General features: G+C 39.8%; 1 protein-coding gene across 3 annotated transcripts in view; it reads right to left on the reverse strand.

Annotated features, from left to right (window-relative positions):
- Nucleotides 1-6,973: 6,973 nt before the first annotated feature.
- Nucleotides 6,974-16,679, reverse strand: part of syt7b (synaptotagmin VIIb) — a 40,106-nt gene continuing 30,400 nt past the window's right edge. For 2 of the 3 annotated variants that reach the window (XM_040012033.1, XM_040012031.1), the window contains 4 exons: nt 11,734-12,001; nt 11,454-11,623; nt 11,020-11,134; nt 9,461-10,829 (listed from right to left, as the gene is read on the reverse strand). In XM_040012033.1, the coding sequence (XP_039867967.1) occupies nt 10,516-10,829; nt 11,020-11,134; nt 11,454-11,623; nt 11,734-12,001 (867 nt within the window). In that variant the 3' untranslated portion in view covers nt 9,461-10,515. Of the gene's footprint in view, nt 8,298-9,460; nt 10,830-11,019; nt 11,135-11,453; nt 11,624-11,733; nt 12,002-16,679 lie in introns of those variants that run through there. The other variant, XM_040012032.1, reaches the window with a different exon arrangement.

Here is a 16,679-nt window from a genome sequence, read left to right on the forward strand (position 1 = left end):
AGTTATTATGTTTACTCTGAAGTGATCAATCCATGGTGCACCCTGACTCTTGCCTTGGGTAAGCATGGGTATCTATTTAACCAAGGACATGGACAGAGATATATATATATATTTTTAAAACTTTTTGGGTTCTTTTTGTTCTTTTCTTAGTTTAATGCTTGTCAAAAAATGTTAAATTATGTAAGAACATGGAAAAAAGTCCAAAGACAAGGAAAAAAAATCTATAGCAGTAACTAGATCCACCGTGACTGGCTCTAACAATAAAAGACAGCCTACACATGGTTACTCAATCTAATAGCAATTTCAATGTGATTGATAATATAACGTAATAATATGAATGACACTGGGGTCTTTTTCTTATAAAACAGCTCCTTTTACATTCATTATTAAAGTTTATTATGCACCTAATACATGTGCATTAAATACTATACTTAAGAAACCATTAAAGTCATTTTACATTGTCACTTACACATAAATGACCTCAATATTTTTTTTATCACCATTGCAGCCCGGAGACCTGAATGTGATCCACTGTTGGTGTCACAATTCCTTGCCTTAAAAGAAAGAATAACACCTTAAGATCCCCCATGCAGGGGAAGCACAATTCAGGTCTTTATTGCTTTGAGGCTTGTTTAGAGTGTATATTCATCAGTTGCCCACACACACACCCACTGTGTCTATCTGTAGCCCGCCGCTCCTGTCATCCTCCACTGCTGCTTCCCGTGTCGTGACAGCTCTCTGTTTTATCCTCAGCACTGCCGTCACCCTCTGCTCCCCTGGAATTTCAATCTCATGTGCTTTTGTTTCCTTATTCCACCAGCACCACCTGCAGCAGCACCCCTAGTGCGCCTCTTGTCTTCCAATGCCTGCTGGAGAGCTGTGCGCATAAGAAAAGTGTCGAGCGAGGAGGCATGCCAGGTTTTATTCTGAAGACGGAAGTGTTAGATAAGTTGGTAAATTGAACACCCTCTGTCATCATTACACGCATGCACACTTGCAGTGAGACAGTTTAGTGTGTAGGAGGCAGAGCAGGCAATTTGCTTAATTCTAGAGATCAGTGCCGATTCTAAAGATCCATGTTAATTACCCTTAAAACCAAGCCTCTTTTTTGTTGTTGTTGTTGTTTGCCTGAGCTGAAGGAAGAAGAAAGCAGGGAGCAAATGTGATTTTATGTATTTCCACCATTGGATGAATTAACTGAAATTTTATCTGCTGATATGTGTATTTGGAATTCTACACAGAGGTGGATGGAATCAACACCCAAAACTCTTTAGACATCTTTGGATGAAAACTGCACATTAAGAGCTCTTTGCAAACAGACCTCTGTTACGTTAGATAGCATTTTGATGTTGGTTGGGTAGCCAACCAGCCACATTGTTTGTGTTATTTTACTGACATAGATAATCATATTGCAAACTTTTAGGTTGGTCTTGCATAGAACAATTTAATTTATGGTACTCCCCTTCAAGCTAGAGCTACATGCGTATTATTTTCATACATAATGTTCTTCAGACCAGCTACTTTTTTTTCTCAAACTTGAAGTACATAAAACAGACAATACTTCTGTAATTTTGATTAAATTGGATTATGAATGCATTCCATTTTCTTAACTGCTTATTCAGCTTAGAGTCACTGAGGAGCACACAAGGCAGCACACAATCACGTGGCAAATGTAATTTTTTGTAACAAATTTGTCACATGGTTCAATAAATTCTCCATTTTCAAAAAGTTAAATCTTTCTGGCAATGAGTTCATTTTCAGGCTTTAAGGGGTTAATTGACTTTGAAACATGGTACCGTTTTTGGTGCTGGACGGGCTAGTCTGAGCATTTCATAGACTGCTGATCTCCTGGGATTTTCCCACACCAACGTCTCTGGGGTTTACAGCGGATGGTCTAAAAACATTTTTAAAAATATTTAGAAAGCCGAAGATCTCTGAATAAAAAAGGCCTTGTTGATGCCAGAGGTCAGAGGAGAATGGACATACTGCTTAGAAGGCAACAGTAGCTCAAAAAAGCACTCATTAAAACCAGTGTATGCAGAAGAGCATCTCTGAATGCACATGTTGAACCTTGAAGCAGATTGGCTACAGCAGCAGAAGACCACAGCAGTTGCAATTCCTGCCTGCTAAGAACAGAAATCTCAGCCTACAAGTCAGATGGGCTCATCAAAACTGTACAACAGAAGGTTGGAAAAATGTTGCCTGGCCTTTTGAGTCTTGATTTCTGCTCTGACATTCAGATGGGTAAGCATATGGCAGCAACATAAAGGCATTTTCTTGGCACCAACATCATAGCCTAGAAGAGTTGCTGAGCATATCCATTCCATTATATCCACACTGTATCCATCTTCTGAGGGATGCTGCCAGCAGGATAACACATCACAACACTAAGCCTAAAACATCTCAAATTCGTTTCTTGAACATGACTTAAATGGCTTCCACAATCACCAGATCACCATCAATAGAGCGTCTTTGGGATGTGGTGGAACTGGAGACCCACATCATGGATGTGCAGCCGACATATCTGCAGCAACTGTGTAATGCTATCATGCCAACATGGACCAAAATTTTTAAGTAATGTTCACAGCACCTTGTTCAATCTATGCCACAAAGACAAGGCAGTTATAAAAGCAAAGGTCCAACACACTACTGGCAAGAAGTGGCCATGGATCTCAGGGGTCTAGTCCCACCTAAAAGAGTGACTACGCCCCCTCAGCTGCATTTTACTGATGCACTTCAACTATAAGTTACACTAATTCATACAATTTGGTAATGAAAAACTGAAATATCACAGATAAGTTACTGTAATGTGAGCACAGTAGTTTAGTGCTTCTGCATGAGTTGAGGTAATCAGCACGACTCTGAGGAGGACACTGAGCAGATATTGAGAATTAGTTTCAAAGCACGACTCTACTGAAAAACTGCGAAACAAATGTAAATGTGTTGATGACACTGTGCGCTCACAATCATCCGTCCTACTGTGTGGAGAAAAAGTCTCTATTGTTTGTCTCCCCCTTTGCCTCTGCAATCTAAGATAGATATTTTTGCATTTTTAGAGTTGTGGCTAAATGTCTCCATGACTGTACTATCATATATTGCTGTCTTGAGCCAAATGCCTCCCCCAGTGTCGAAGTTGGTTGCCCATCCAGCACGTATGGTCTGCTCCTGACCCTGGTAGCCAGTAATCAAAAACTTAAAATAAAGACTGAATTAACTATTACTGTGAAATACACGTGTGAGTTAAAGTAACATAAATAAAAGAAAATGTGAAAAATTCATACAATACCAGACCAGAAGTATCTTTGTTTTATATATACATTTATATCATTATATACACTGTACAGATTTCAAAAAAATAAATGGTCAATATTTAACATTGTGCACCCCACGGATGTGTAACTACAAAGAGAAAGGGAGTGAAACAGGCGGGTTTGTGATATCAAGGATAGATATCTTCAACCCCATTAGTAATGATGGTTCTTTTTCTCTTTTTTTCTCCATACAGAACATTTTCACAATCATTTTATACAGTCAGTATATAAATTAAAATGTTGCTGGTTAACCTCTCTTTGTCTCAAGCAGTCCCTAAAGAGAATGCCCTAAAACAGAAATGCGAGCTTGTCCAGTAAACTTTACCAGTGTTTGGTTTTTGGCCAGTGACGAGTGTAGAAAGACAATTTTAGCTCGATTTCTTAAAAAAATGTATCAAACCCTGACTGATCTTTAACCAATATTTAAATTGCATTGATTGACTTTCACTAAGCCTTTGGAATGTAATGCTTTGTCAGCAGGGCAGTACATCAGGACAGACAGATGAATATGAGAGGTGGTTATTTTGGGATGCTCCAAGGCTCTGCTCTGACCTGAGATGTAGCTAACAGTGAAGCAAAGAGGTGATGATTATCTCCTGTCTCACCTTTTTTCCCCCCTCCTCCCTTCCTGACACTTGGAGAGGGAGCGCATATGGTGAAGAGCAAGGCGTGACGGGGTTCATAAGGCACACACAGAATACTTTGTGCCAGAAAGCATGTGTGCACAATGGGGGTGTTTTGAGGGAGCATCAGCTGTGACGTGAAGGAGCAACCCTTCGTTTTTTGGCCTTGGTGAATTAGATTGGTCCACTTAGAGAGGCGAGATAGGGCATAGAGGAAAAACGTCTTCAGCTGCTTTTGTTTAAACTGAAAATCTGGTGTATGGCGGTCAAATGGAGCAACTTTTATCTATGGTTGTTGTAAAGCTTTTTTCTTGTGACCTTCACTCTCAGCTCATGTATAAGAGATCTAAATGTCCTCCAAACGTGAGGAAAATAAGCCTGCTGTGAAGAGAGGTTTGTTCCAGCATCATCGTCAACAAGTGCAGTGATTTTTCAAGAAGTGACAACTTAAAAAAAAGAAGAAAAGAACATACTTCTCTGTACATCTGGATTCATACAGAATAAAAACAGCAAAGAATGCTGTTCAGTATTAAACTGGCAAAATAGAACTTAGTGCAGATATACACACAGGGACTCACAGTAAATACAATCACACAAACATAAGTTCAAATACTGACATTCAACCACGGTGCAAACACACACACATACATCCAGTAGACAAAAAACAAACAGTGGAATGTAAAAAGACTTTTCCCAACCCCAGGTGTTATTACTCTCATTTGTTTCCATTCATCCCAACAGCTCGTGTCTGTACAGGACTTGAGGGAGGTCGCATTCAGGCAGCAAAGATGTTTTAAAAAATAACTAAATAAAGACAAACTCTGACTTTACATTCCCAGTTCTCGTTTCAAACAGAAAGGTGACATGGCTTTCTCAACTGCAGCTCCACTCCCTGTGTCCGTTACAAATCCTCCAAATGCTGCTGTGTGTGTGAATGTGTGTGTGAATGGGTGGATGACTGGATATGTAAAGCGCTTTGGGGTCCTTAGGGACTAGTAAAGCGCTATATAAATACAGGCCATTTACCATTGCTGTCTTTAAGTCTAGATTAACGACCTAGTTGTAGTGCATGATATTCCTGGGCTCTTAATCTCTTGACAACGTCTGCAACTTGTGGCTGCAGTCTTATTTTGTATTTTGGGCATATTTGTAATTTGTAATCTTGTAATAGTTTATAAACTTTTGATTTCATGTGATTTCTTCTCATATTTTACTGCATGTATTCATAAATTGTCAGTTCATCCCAAAAAAAGAGTCTAAAGGTTCATGGTCAACCTTGAAAACACAAATCTCAACTATATAAATAGATTTTTAAAAAACCCTCAAGGTCTGCTTTCTTTTGACTACTACTGACTATTACTCATGGCCGCCCAGAGCAGCACATACAATCTGAGATTTCTTGAGAGCACAAAGTGGCATCGCACCAAAACAGCCAGTTTTAAGTTACTACTGTAAGAAATATTTTTCTTGTAGTTTCTGGTCACTGCCACTGATGTACTGGACTTGGAGAAACTTGCTGGTATTGCATATTGGTGCAATGCCATGGTGTAGGATTGGGCACTTTATCACCATGAGATCTTGGAGATGGTTAAAAAAAAACAGCAGTAAAAAGCTAGAAATGGGACATAAGATCTCAAAAAATGTTTTGCCAATCTATCACTAGTGTTATCAAGCCATGCATTAACGGTTGGCTGCTGTGGTACCACAGCAGTGAAATGTGATGGAAAAAAGTGAAATTCTAGTTGTAGGACTCAATATTTTCTTATAAACTCGGCAAACGTAGTGGTAAAAAAAAGAAAAAGAAAAAAAGAAAAAAGGTTTAAATATCAGGACATAAAAAACATAATCTGTCCTAGCAGGTCTTACAATGAGGTAAATACAACCTCACATGAAGTATAAAACATACTACACAGTGTCATTTTTTAATTCAAGAAACATTAAGCCAAAATGCCGAAACAGTGTGTGTGAAAAACTATGTGCACCTTACTGTTTCCATTGAATTTAAGAGGATAAGCAGTCAGGACCCGATAATCACCTATAAGCTCTATAAAAGCAGTTTGTTAGTCTGTAGCACTCAGGTGTGTGCTAACGCAAAGCCAAAGAGGAATGACACAATCAGTGATCTTACAGAAGCAACTGTTGCATCTCAGATTCTACCGGCATACGTTAGCATGTTAAATGTTAAAATTGAGTTAATGACAGTTCAATTACAAGAAGACTGTAGAAGGGCTTGTTTGGAAAGGTTGCACAGAGAAAGACAGCTTAGGTTTGCAACGATGCAGCTGAACAAACCACAACCACTTTTGGAACAATGTCCTTTTTACAGATGAGAGATGTTTGGTCATAGCGCCACATTTGGAGAAACCCAAACACAGCAGATCAGCACAAACACCAACTGTCAAGCACAGTGGTGGAGGGGTGATGATTTGGGCTTGCAGCCACAGGACCTGGACACCTTGCAGTTATTTATCAAAGTATTCTAGAGTCAAATGTGAGGCGATTTGTTTGACAACTAAAGCCTGGCTGCAATAATATCCCAAGCACAGCAGCAAATCTACAACATCGCAGAAAAGCTAAAAATTAAGGTGTTGCAAAGGCCCAGTCAAATTCCAGCTCTCAACCTCAAGTTATTGCTGCTAAAGGCGGTTCGATAAGCTTTCTCCACACTATTTCTTCATTTTGGCTTAGTTTCAGTTAAACTAATGTGTTGTTGTGCATCTCAGGTTGTATTTACCACATGTCAATAACTTTTTATTATGTGCTGGTATGTAAAACTTTAGAACTGAGAAAGGGTGTACCTTTGCTTTACCATGTCTATATGTCGTCAACAATTTGCACAGATTGTTTTCTGCTCTCAAAGAAAACCATTTACATTGGGGTTTCTGGACTATATCCATTTACCAAAACATAACAACGTTAAAAATCAAAGTGGTAAATTGTTTGACAATGAAATCCTCTGTTATATATTTCCGGCAGTTAGTCTGATTTTCTGAGCTCAAATCTTTTACATGTGAAACTGAAACTAGCTGTCTTTCTTGAGACCACTAAAGGGCGTGTTAGAAAGTTGTGTATGTGTTTTGGACAGACTGACACTAACTTCAGTGACCTCCACCCACATGTCCAGCTAATCTCAATTTTTGTCATTGTTATCAAGGGCAGTTTGGTTTTCGACAATATTTTTTGTTCAGCCGTGCAAATCTAAAATATTTCCTCCCTCTCTCACACACACACACACACACACACACACACACACACACACACACACACACACACACACACACACACACACACACACGCATTATCCCCACACTTCCACACTCATGGAAGCTGCTTTTTGCTTATTTTCTGGAAGAACAGGTTGATTCTCTAAGTTCTTTCGAAACAAAACTCATTAAATAAATAAATAAAACACAACATTAATCACTTTACTCTTTTTTTCTGTCCATCGGGAGTTAAAGAAAATAGGAAAGCAGTTTGACACTTGCCCCTTTTAGACCAGTGCTAAATGTTCATGTTCATATCCTTTTTTTCTTATTTTTTTCTTGACGATCTTCATTTGGGGTTACAGCACATCACCCACAGCACGCACAGACGACAAAGGGTTCCAGCCAAGGGAGAATTATTACAGTGGTAGCAGGAGGAGGAGGAGTGAAGAGTGAAAAACATGATGAGTGACAGAGTCCAGTTCCTGTCCATTTTAAATACAGCCCATCGCTCTTCTGTTGCCTGTGCCGCTTTTCCTGATTTTTTTTTAGGCATTTTAAAGGAATGTAGGAAGAGAGACAGAAACACAGAAGGATTCAAACAATCAAGCAAACAATCAAACAAACACACTGCCACAGCGGATGGTTGGAATGCCTGTTTGATCCATTTTTGGTTGGTAGTTTGTAATTACGGGTGTTAAGAGGTACTGCTCTGATGTAAAACATTAGGGAAACGTGGTGGAAGAAAAAAAAAATGAGAAAAAAAAAGAAAGATGGAACAAGGAGAGCATATGACATCAAAGACATTTTTAAGTTCAGACAAACGGATGAGACAGGGTCAGGCGGGAATCAGATCTTGACAGGGGTGAAATTTAAGGAAGGTGTCATGAGAACTGAAGGCGAGGAATATCAAAGAGGCCTGAGAACAAAGAGATGATAGATGGTCTGAAGCCCAACAGTGCATTTAGGTAGTAGGGGATATGTGCCGAGGGCAGGGGCAGGGTGGGGGGATTCTTGAGGGGAAAACAATGTAGGCAGGTGGGCTGCTGGGTCCTTCAGGCCTTAAGAGCATGCCACTGGGCCACGGCAGTGCGAGGATGACCCATCATGTCTTTCCAGTGTTTTACCTCTGCAGGGCCACTCTTCCATGAAAGATAAATCTGTGAGGAAGAGACAGTCACTGTAACTTCTATACAGCCACACAGAGATAGATGTTATTTGTAAAGAATGCTCCCAATAAAACAGCAGAGTATTAAGAGAAAAAAACTGTGACTCTTAAGTGTAGCCCTTTCACCACTAAGCCTGCTGCTCTAATTGGAATTTAACTCAAATCCAGAGCAGAAAAAAAGCCATTAGAGCAAGAGATTTCACCCAGTGAAAAACTCAGAGAAAGGCTAATGCTGTTCCTAATAGGATCAAACACAGACTCGTCTGCAAGCGATTCTAATGTAGCAAGAAACTCCTGGATTCCACATGAAAAATTGTTCACTTTTTCATTGTTCTCTATTCTACGAAGCTATTATAATAATAGGCAACTGCGGCGTGAAAGAAAATAATATATGTGGTTAGAATGGGAATACATATAGTACCTGTAAATATTGTAGATGTGTATGAAAGCCTTATAAAGTAAATGCTCTTCCCTGCTGTACACAGCGTATAGATTTTTTTAAGTGCCTGGTGAAACAAAGATTTGATTTAAGCTTTGGTGTATTCCATTTTTATTCTCCTAATACATATACTGTATGTTTATTTATAGAAAAGCTGGTGTTTGGTTTTAAAAACAAGCAAATCATTCACTCTGCACAGGGAAAAAAAGGAGTTATTTTGGTTACTGTTAAGTCTGATATCTGAAGCAGTTATGGGATAAAAGAAACTGTGGTTTTATGGGATATTAAAATCCTGACAAATCCCACAAGTTTCGAGAAAAGAACAATCTAATTTGGTAGTAATTACAACCGAAGCAGAAACTGTTAAATTGCATGTCCAGTGAATTAATTCATATTAATTGTTGAGCAAGCGTAACACAGACTTGTTCAGTCAGAGCACCCAATGTGACTTTGTCTACAGGCAGCAGTACAAAGGAATACATAAACAATGGTCTGCAAAACTCCTTGAGCCAACCCTCAAATTTTTATATTTTGCTTGGAAAATGAGAAATAGATGCAGTGATTTATTGAAGCAGGTGCAAATATACACGAAAATACAGCATGTAAAGTAAAAACAGAGTTTGTACAACGGGCTTGAAAATCAATATTTGGTGTGACCACTTTTATTCTTCAACACAGCCTGAACTCTTTTAGGCAGCTTTCTTGTAATTCCTTTAAGTAGTCTTCAACAATAGTTCTCCAGGCTTGTTGAAGGACATTCAAAGCTCTTTTTTTTGGATGTTGGCTGTTTGACCAGTTTTCTCATATTTTTTTGAGGACACACTCAACACCATGCTGCAATATGGCAAGCTTACAGCTAATAGCTCTTTGGAAATTACCTTGTTGGTCAAAAGATGCAATATTATACTGTCAAATTGTGTTACTTTTGGCATTTTTGTAGATTCAACGAAAGAAATGGGAACATATTGTGTATGTTTTTGCGACAGGCAGCTAGTAACAAAAAAGGATACAAATTTATAGTTGGTTCTTTGTTCAGTTTTCTGTCATGTGTAGACACAGTACTGGTTAATCCCCTCAAGTTATTTGCCTGCTTGTGTGTGTGTGAAGGGCAGGACTGAAAATGAGTGGAAAAAGCAGCTAATGTCCAAAAACAACATTTGAAAGATCTACAGAAACCCTGGAGAACTGTTCTTTAAGACCACTTTAAAAAGTCACAAGAAACTCCAAGATTCCTTGGTTGCAAAATATAAAGAAATGAGGGGTGGCTTAAGACCTTTGCACAGTACTGGGTTCATATTTGCCGTTTAAAGTAAAGTACATCTACTTGTCTTTGTGTCTAAAAGAAGCTGCAATTTATTCGATTTTTTCCCCCAGAAAGCATTAAAACTACGAAAAATTATAGGAAACTAAAAGATGCAGATAAGAAGTTTAAAGTGTTTAATCACGTTGTAACAGAAATACATTAATTTTTCTCAGAGTTGATCAGCTAATTCAACAAAGAAATTCAGGGGATATTCCGGTTAAAGCTGGAAAGGTTTAAACTCACCATCTGCATTTAGCCAAAACAGTAAATGTGCAGTTTGCTGACTGTGTGTATCTGCATCTGCCTCTGTGCCATTCCTAAATGTTGTAGTATTAAGTCTAAATAAAGCACACTTTTACTTTTACACTTAAAATTAGCGGCTTGTTGTTTGCTGCATATGAGTTCATTTACAGCACAGGGGAATAAACTGCATGATCCAGCAGGGGTCAGTAGAGACTGGCTCACTGATCATCTGCTGATGGTCTGACAGACAGTCAGAAAAACACAGAGGAAGAGAGAAAAAAAGAAGAGGAAGAAGAAGAAGAGAGGAAGAGGCGAAGAAGAGGAGTGGGAAGGAGATACCTTCCCAATGACATCATTGCGGCTGAGTCTGTCCTTGTCCATGACGGTGATAATTATGGTGGTCTCCCTCAGCACGTGGGCAGGCACGTCAAAGGGGAAGGACTCGTTGAAAACAGGGTTCAGACAGCGCTTCATTACCACCGTCTTCTTCTTCTCCACACGCTTGTCCTTGTGCATCAACCACACTTTTACGTAGGGGTCTGAGGAGAGGGAAATGTGCCGGTTATGAAGCAATATAGCATTCATGAATTACCAGAACTGGGGATTTAATGAGAACAAAAAAACAACAACAAAAAACCAAAAATGAAATATAAACACGCTATTTTCTCATTTTCTGTTGTTGGAATGTAAAAATGTATTGAAGAAAGGAAGACGAGGGAGCATCTATACCAGAAGTGCCTCCAATGTCCATGGCTTTGAGGTTGCGGGCTTTGATGATGCTCACAGTGATGGTGTTGGCTGTAGGGTTGTAACACAGAGACACCAACAGATCCCCTCGACTTCCCTGGAAAAAACCATAGACAATAACAAAAACAATAACAAACTGTTCATTTTTAATTGCCTTATTGCATTGCTCTCCATTCTGTCACTCATCCTATGTTTCCTTTGCTTGCCTGTGTTTCCTTCATCTACCTGTCAGCCTCTCCATATTCCCTATCCCTTCTCCCTCCAGCATGCTGCTACATCTCCCATGGGAGCATCACGGCAGCCAGGAATGACATCACCCGCTACATTCTGTCCCATCTTCTCTTTCTCTTCATCTTGCCCCCTCCCTTCCTGTCTATCTTCTTTTCCTCTACTCAGCCTCTTTCCTTCTTACTCACACTGCCATCGCTACATGGTTTCAGCTCCTTCCAGAAAGTCTGCATGTTGGCTAGGTCCAGCTTGTTGAGTGGGATGGACACCTCTCCTATTGGGTCGTTCCTGCTGAAGCGATCGTAGTCAAGAACCTGGAGGTACAGGGTCCTCTGAACCACCTTCTCATAGGGGAACCCTGAGAAAGAGATTCACACATGATAGTCTTAATATGTTACAATGATCCAGACAGAAATGACTGCCTGCATGTGCTGTGAATGTGTTTAAGGAAAGGCTTCCTGATCACACCTTCGAAAAGGAAGGTCTCGTTCCAGTGGGGGTTTAGATTCTTCCTCTTCACTTTTGTCTCCAGTTTGTGCTTCTTGTCTGGCAGCAGGTATAGTTTGACAAATGGGTCAGAGGTGCCAGAAAAGTCCTTAGCTGGCAAATCTTGGCCTTTGAGAATTTTCACAGTGAGGGTGGAGTCTTGAAAACTGTATCCAACACTGAACTGAATACGACCCAGCTTTTCACACACTGGACCCTCATGTTCTTCTTCCTCTGAACCTGGTGACAGCTGACAGAACAAGAGGAGATAAGCAGGGCATTATTTATTTTTATTCAACTCTGTTATCTTATTGGAGGATTTACAGCACTGGGAAAAGTCTTTAATCATATTCATTTATTAAATAAATAATGAATAAATAAATACACTTTCTTGAAATACTGATTTCTATTCCCCTAGCCACACCCAGGCCTGCTTACTGCCAGACCTGTTTGACCAAAGAATCACTTGAATAGAGTCCATCTGACAAAGTGAAGTAGGCTAAAAGATGTGAAAAAGTTCACTGACATCTATGACTCTGGAAAGGGTTACAAGGCCATTTCTAAGGCTTTGAGACCCCAGTGAACCACAGTGAGAGCCATTATCAACAAGAATGGAGAAAACATGGGGTGGTGGTGAATGTTCCCAGGAGTCCAGGCCTACCAAAATTACCCCAAGAGCGCATTGACGACTCATCCAGGAGGCCACAAAAGAATCCAAACAACATCTGAACTGCAGGCCTCACTCACCTCAGTTAAGGTCAGAGTTCTTGATTCGGCAATGAGAAAGAGACTGGGCAAAAACGGCATCCATGGGAGAGCTCCAAGGAGAAAACCACTGCTGACCAAAAAGAACACCAAGACCCATCTCAAATTTGCCAGAAAACATCTTGATGATCCCCAAGACTTTTGGGAATATTCCTTGGACTGATGACACAAAAGTTGAATTTTATGGATGGTTTGAGTCCTGTTAGCTCTGGTGTGAAACTAACATCTCTTAAGTATCATAAAAAGAACACCATACCAATAGTTAAACATGGTGTTGGTAGTGTGATGGTCTAGGGCTGCTTTGCTGCTTCAGGACATGGACAACTGGACCGGTGAGATCACCGTTGAATGGCACAAAAAATCGAAATGCAGGTTTTGGCATGACCTTAAACAGCCTGTTCATGCTTAAAAATGTCCAATGTGGCTGAATTAAAACAATTCTGCAAAGAAGAGTGGGCAAAAATTCCTCTGCGGGGTGAAAGTTGTGAAAGGTATCGCAAATGATTGTAGTTCTTGTTGCCAAGGGTGGAAATATGACAATTATAAGAAAGATTCCAGAAGGAATCAGAGGAAGAGAACCAGCACAATCTTGCAAAAGAGATTTTTTTTACTTCCTGCTTAAACAAAAACCAAAAACAACAAATTGGCTAAAAACAATAATTGAATGGATATAAACTGAATTTTGTTTCCAAGGAGATAAGATTCCAGTTAAAGAATAATATGTGTTAATGCAGATAATGTCATTTTCCGTGCTGCTGAACTGGTGTGTCCAAATTGTGAGTAGATAGATACACTACTTTCTATAAATAACTTCCACCCACTGTGCAGTATGTTGTACATATGTCATTTGGGGTGGTGTTGCTCAGGTAGTAGAGGTGGCGGTTTGATCATTAGCCCAGCCACAATAACAGACTTGTATGGTGACTCTGCCATAGTTGCTATGTGAGTTTGTATGCCTGCGTGGAAAAAGAAACCATCTGTGAATGATTTTATAGCACTTCTCTAAAGTTAAAAAGCTATTTTTTTTTAGATTATAGATCTGTAATAGCCATGCGACAATGCTGCTGTCAGTGTTGATAATAAAGTGTTTAAAATCTAAGCATACTGCTCAGATTTAAGTACATAAAGGATTATAATAAGTCCCTATAACAGAGAATACTGACGTGATAATGAGGGGGTTATTTTGAATATAAGACTGTTACATTAGACCGCATTACTTTATGTTTTTTTCCTAATGAACTGGGGCTGGATAGGTATAAAAGTGTAGCACCGCGGGAGCTGCACTGCTATGATCTAAATCAAGGGTCAAGCTCTGCAATATTCACAGCATAGTCACACAGTCTGAACACTTAAAGAGGAGCGAACACTAAACAAGTGACTTGAACTCCACACCACGGGGGGCACCAATTCTGAACTTCACCATAAATACCACAGCTTGTAAGTGGCAAACTAGCATGATGTTATGTCCCATGGCTAGCGTCCCCCATAAGAAAAGGGCAGAGCTGGTTGCATGGCTGTTTGGAAAAGCAGATTATCTATTGACAGACACATCCTCTGACTGATGGTGACATGGCCTGAAGGGAGGGAGAGAATCCAGTTTAAAAAGTGCTATCTGATGGGGGAAGAGCTGGAGGCATTATTCAAGGGGCAGAAACATAATATCCAATTCTGTATTTTCCCACACAATCCTGGTGGTGCTGCCCAGCCTCATTCTCTATGCTGAATATGTTCACTTTTCATTATGCAGTCCTCCAGCCAACAGATGGCCTAAATTGCTATTCCCAATTTTCTGCATTTGGATACTCTCGTTTTCTTAGAGTCCCCCCCTCCCTTCTTATCCAGTTTTTAAATTTGCCTTCCTAATTTCTTTTTCTAAAAACCACAGCGATCCACGTGCAACAGAGGCAAACATGGCCATATATATATATATATATATATATATATAGTAAATGTAAATCCTTTACAGAGTTTTTTTCTAATGCGTCCTTCACATTTGTTGTTCTCAAAATAATTAAAAAAAAAAGATTACAAATGGGAGCAATGTGCCATGTTCCTTTCTCATAATAATGTGAAGACAGACAGACAGACAGACAGATAGATAGAATTATCTATATATAGATTATATCATATTATGTAGACACACTCACACACACCACACATAAATGTATCATTTACTCTTGCTTGAGTAACATTTGCTAAAAACCGCAGAGCACATCTGTTTTTTGGAAGTCATGTCGTTAAATGCACAGTTGGAAGAAAAAGCGTGCTAACCCTTTGGGAAAAAAGTAACTTAGGCTTTCAGCACTTCTACAAAAACAAGGACAGATCTTCATCTAAACCCCAATATATAAAAGAAAAAAAATAAACAGTTTTACATTTTATGTTCTAATTATGCATAGGTAATAATCCCTCCGACTGCATTCCTTTATCAGCAGTGACTCCTGTCAGATGTTTCCTCGAACTGCTTATGAGACCAGCACAGTATTAAGGAGGAATTCAGGACTGCTCCTCACTACATAACTGGTTTGAGTTCATCAGTAATTCTGAGATGACTTGAGTGGACTCTTTAGGTCATGCCACAGCATCTCAGTTGGGTTAAGGTCAGGACTCTGACTCGGCTATCTCAAAGCATGAATTTTGATCTTTTTCAGCGATTCTGATTCTTAATTTACTTGTGTGCTCTTCGTCAACGTCTTATTCCATCAGTAAATCTCTCCAAAGCTTAAAGTAATTGACTTTTGCCCTGATACTACAGTTCAAAACTTCTTCACACAACTTTAAATTCATTGTTTCCCCATGGACTGCCAAGAGGCCAGGCCTAGTTCCAAACTTACAACATGCTCTTTTCTTCTTCTTGTCCTTTCCTCATTGTTATGCAGCATTTTTCTCACAGTGGATAAAAAAAAAGTCAGATTTGAGGGAGCTGCAGAGATCTGTGCAGATGTCCCACTTTTGCTGTCTGACTTGTGTTCTTTTTCACTTCTTTCAGGGCTTCGTGTTGAGTTCGTTGTGTGATCTTTGCAGGCCAGCCACTCTTGGGAGCACAGCAGCCCTACATACCTCCACTTTGAATCAAATTGTCCTTTTGCAGCTCGATGAACACTCATAAAAAAGCATTTAACTTTTTTTTTTCTAGCCACCTTTCTGCATCTCTACAATGCACAATGCTTCTTCTGTCCTGTGAGTCAAAGTTGTTGTGATCTAGGAAAGGGTCACACATGTCAGTCTTGAAAAAAAGCAACCAGACTTCACCTCTACAACCGACACTTCCAGTCGGATCTCCCGATCTCTTAGAACGGCTGATTCCAAGTAGTTTTTGGAGAGCTCATGAGCACTTTTAGCAATTCTTGACCGCAAGTGTTCAAGAACAACATAAAGCACACTTTTATTTGTTTCATCAGATATTGTTTGTCTATAAATCTGAGCTATTATTGTCAAAATGTTACAACCCTTTCCTTTCCTTTGTAACTGCGATTCAAAAATGAATGGACTAACCCTCGGGTGCTTGGGATCCTTCCATTAGATTCCTTGACAGTGGCAACAAACGGTAGAATATCACTAGCCTTATCCTTTAAACAAATAAAGCACATATATGCCTCCCTATAATGTGTGGATGTGTGATAATAGGCAAAGACACTTTTCACACCACACTTTCCACCACTCTGTGAGCACCACACAAAATGAAAGCCGTGTCAGAGTACGTACTGATAAGAACCTGATGCTGACAGGACCCCCGTGCAATCTCCCCCAAACCCCTATCACCTGAGATGCTTGAGTGGGTTGGATGCATATATACTGTGACGTCCAATAACGTTTCACTCGGTCCCTCCTCTCAGTACTGTCTGCATATATGACTATGTCTTTTCATATAGCACCACAAGTGGCTCAAAAGTGCAGGATTGGTATTTTCAGCATGAAAGGAGGGTTGTGTAATATATAGATGGCTTTGGCAAAAGTGCCCAGAATGAGTATTATCATTAGGCACTGCCACTGTGAATTCCTCAGACACCCCATGAAACCCACATAATTACACAGTGCTCATACCGATCTGCCATATTCTCACAGCACCCACAGCAGCACTGCATGTTCTCTCACAGCTAATTACCGAACCTCTCTGAATCAGGTGCACGTTGCCGCCCCTCCCGGCGTCTCACTTCAGGGTA

This window comes from Simochromis diagramma, unplaced genomic scaffold, assembly GCF_900408965.1.
Source record: "Simochromis diagramma unplaced genomic scaffold, fSimDia1.1 OVJJ01000603.1, whole genome shotgun sequence".
Taxonomy (NCBI): Eukaryota; Metazoa; Chordata; class Actinopteri; order Cichliformes; family Cichlidae; genus Simochromis; species Simochromis diagramma.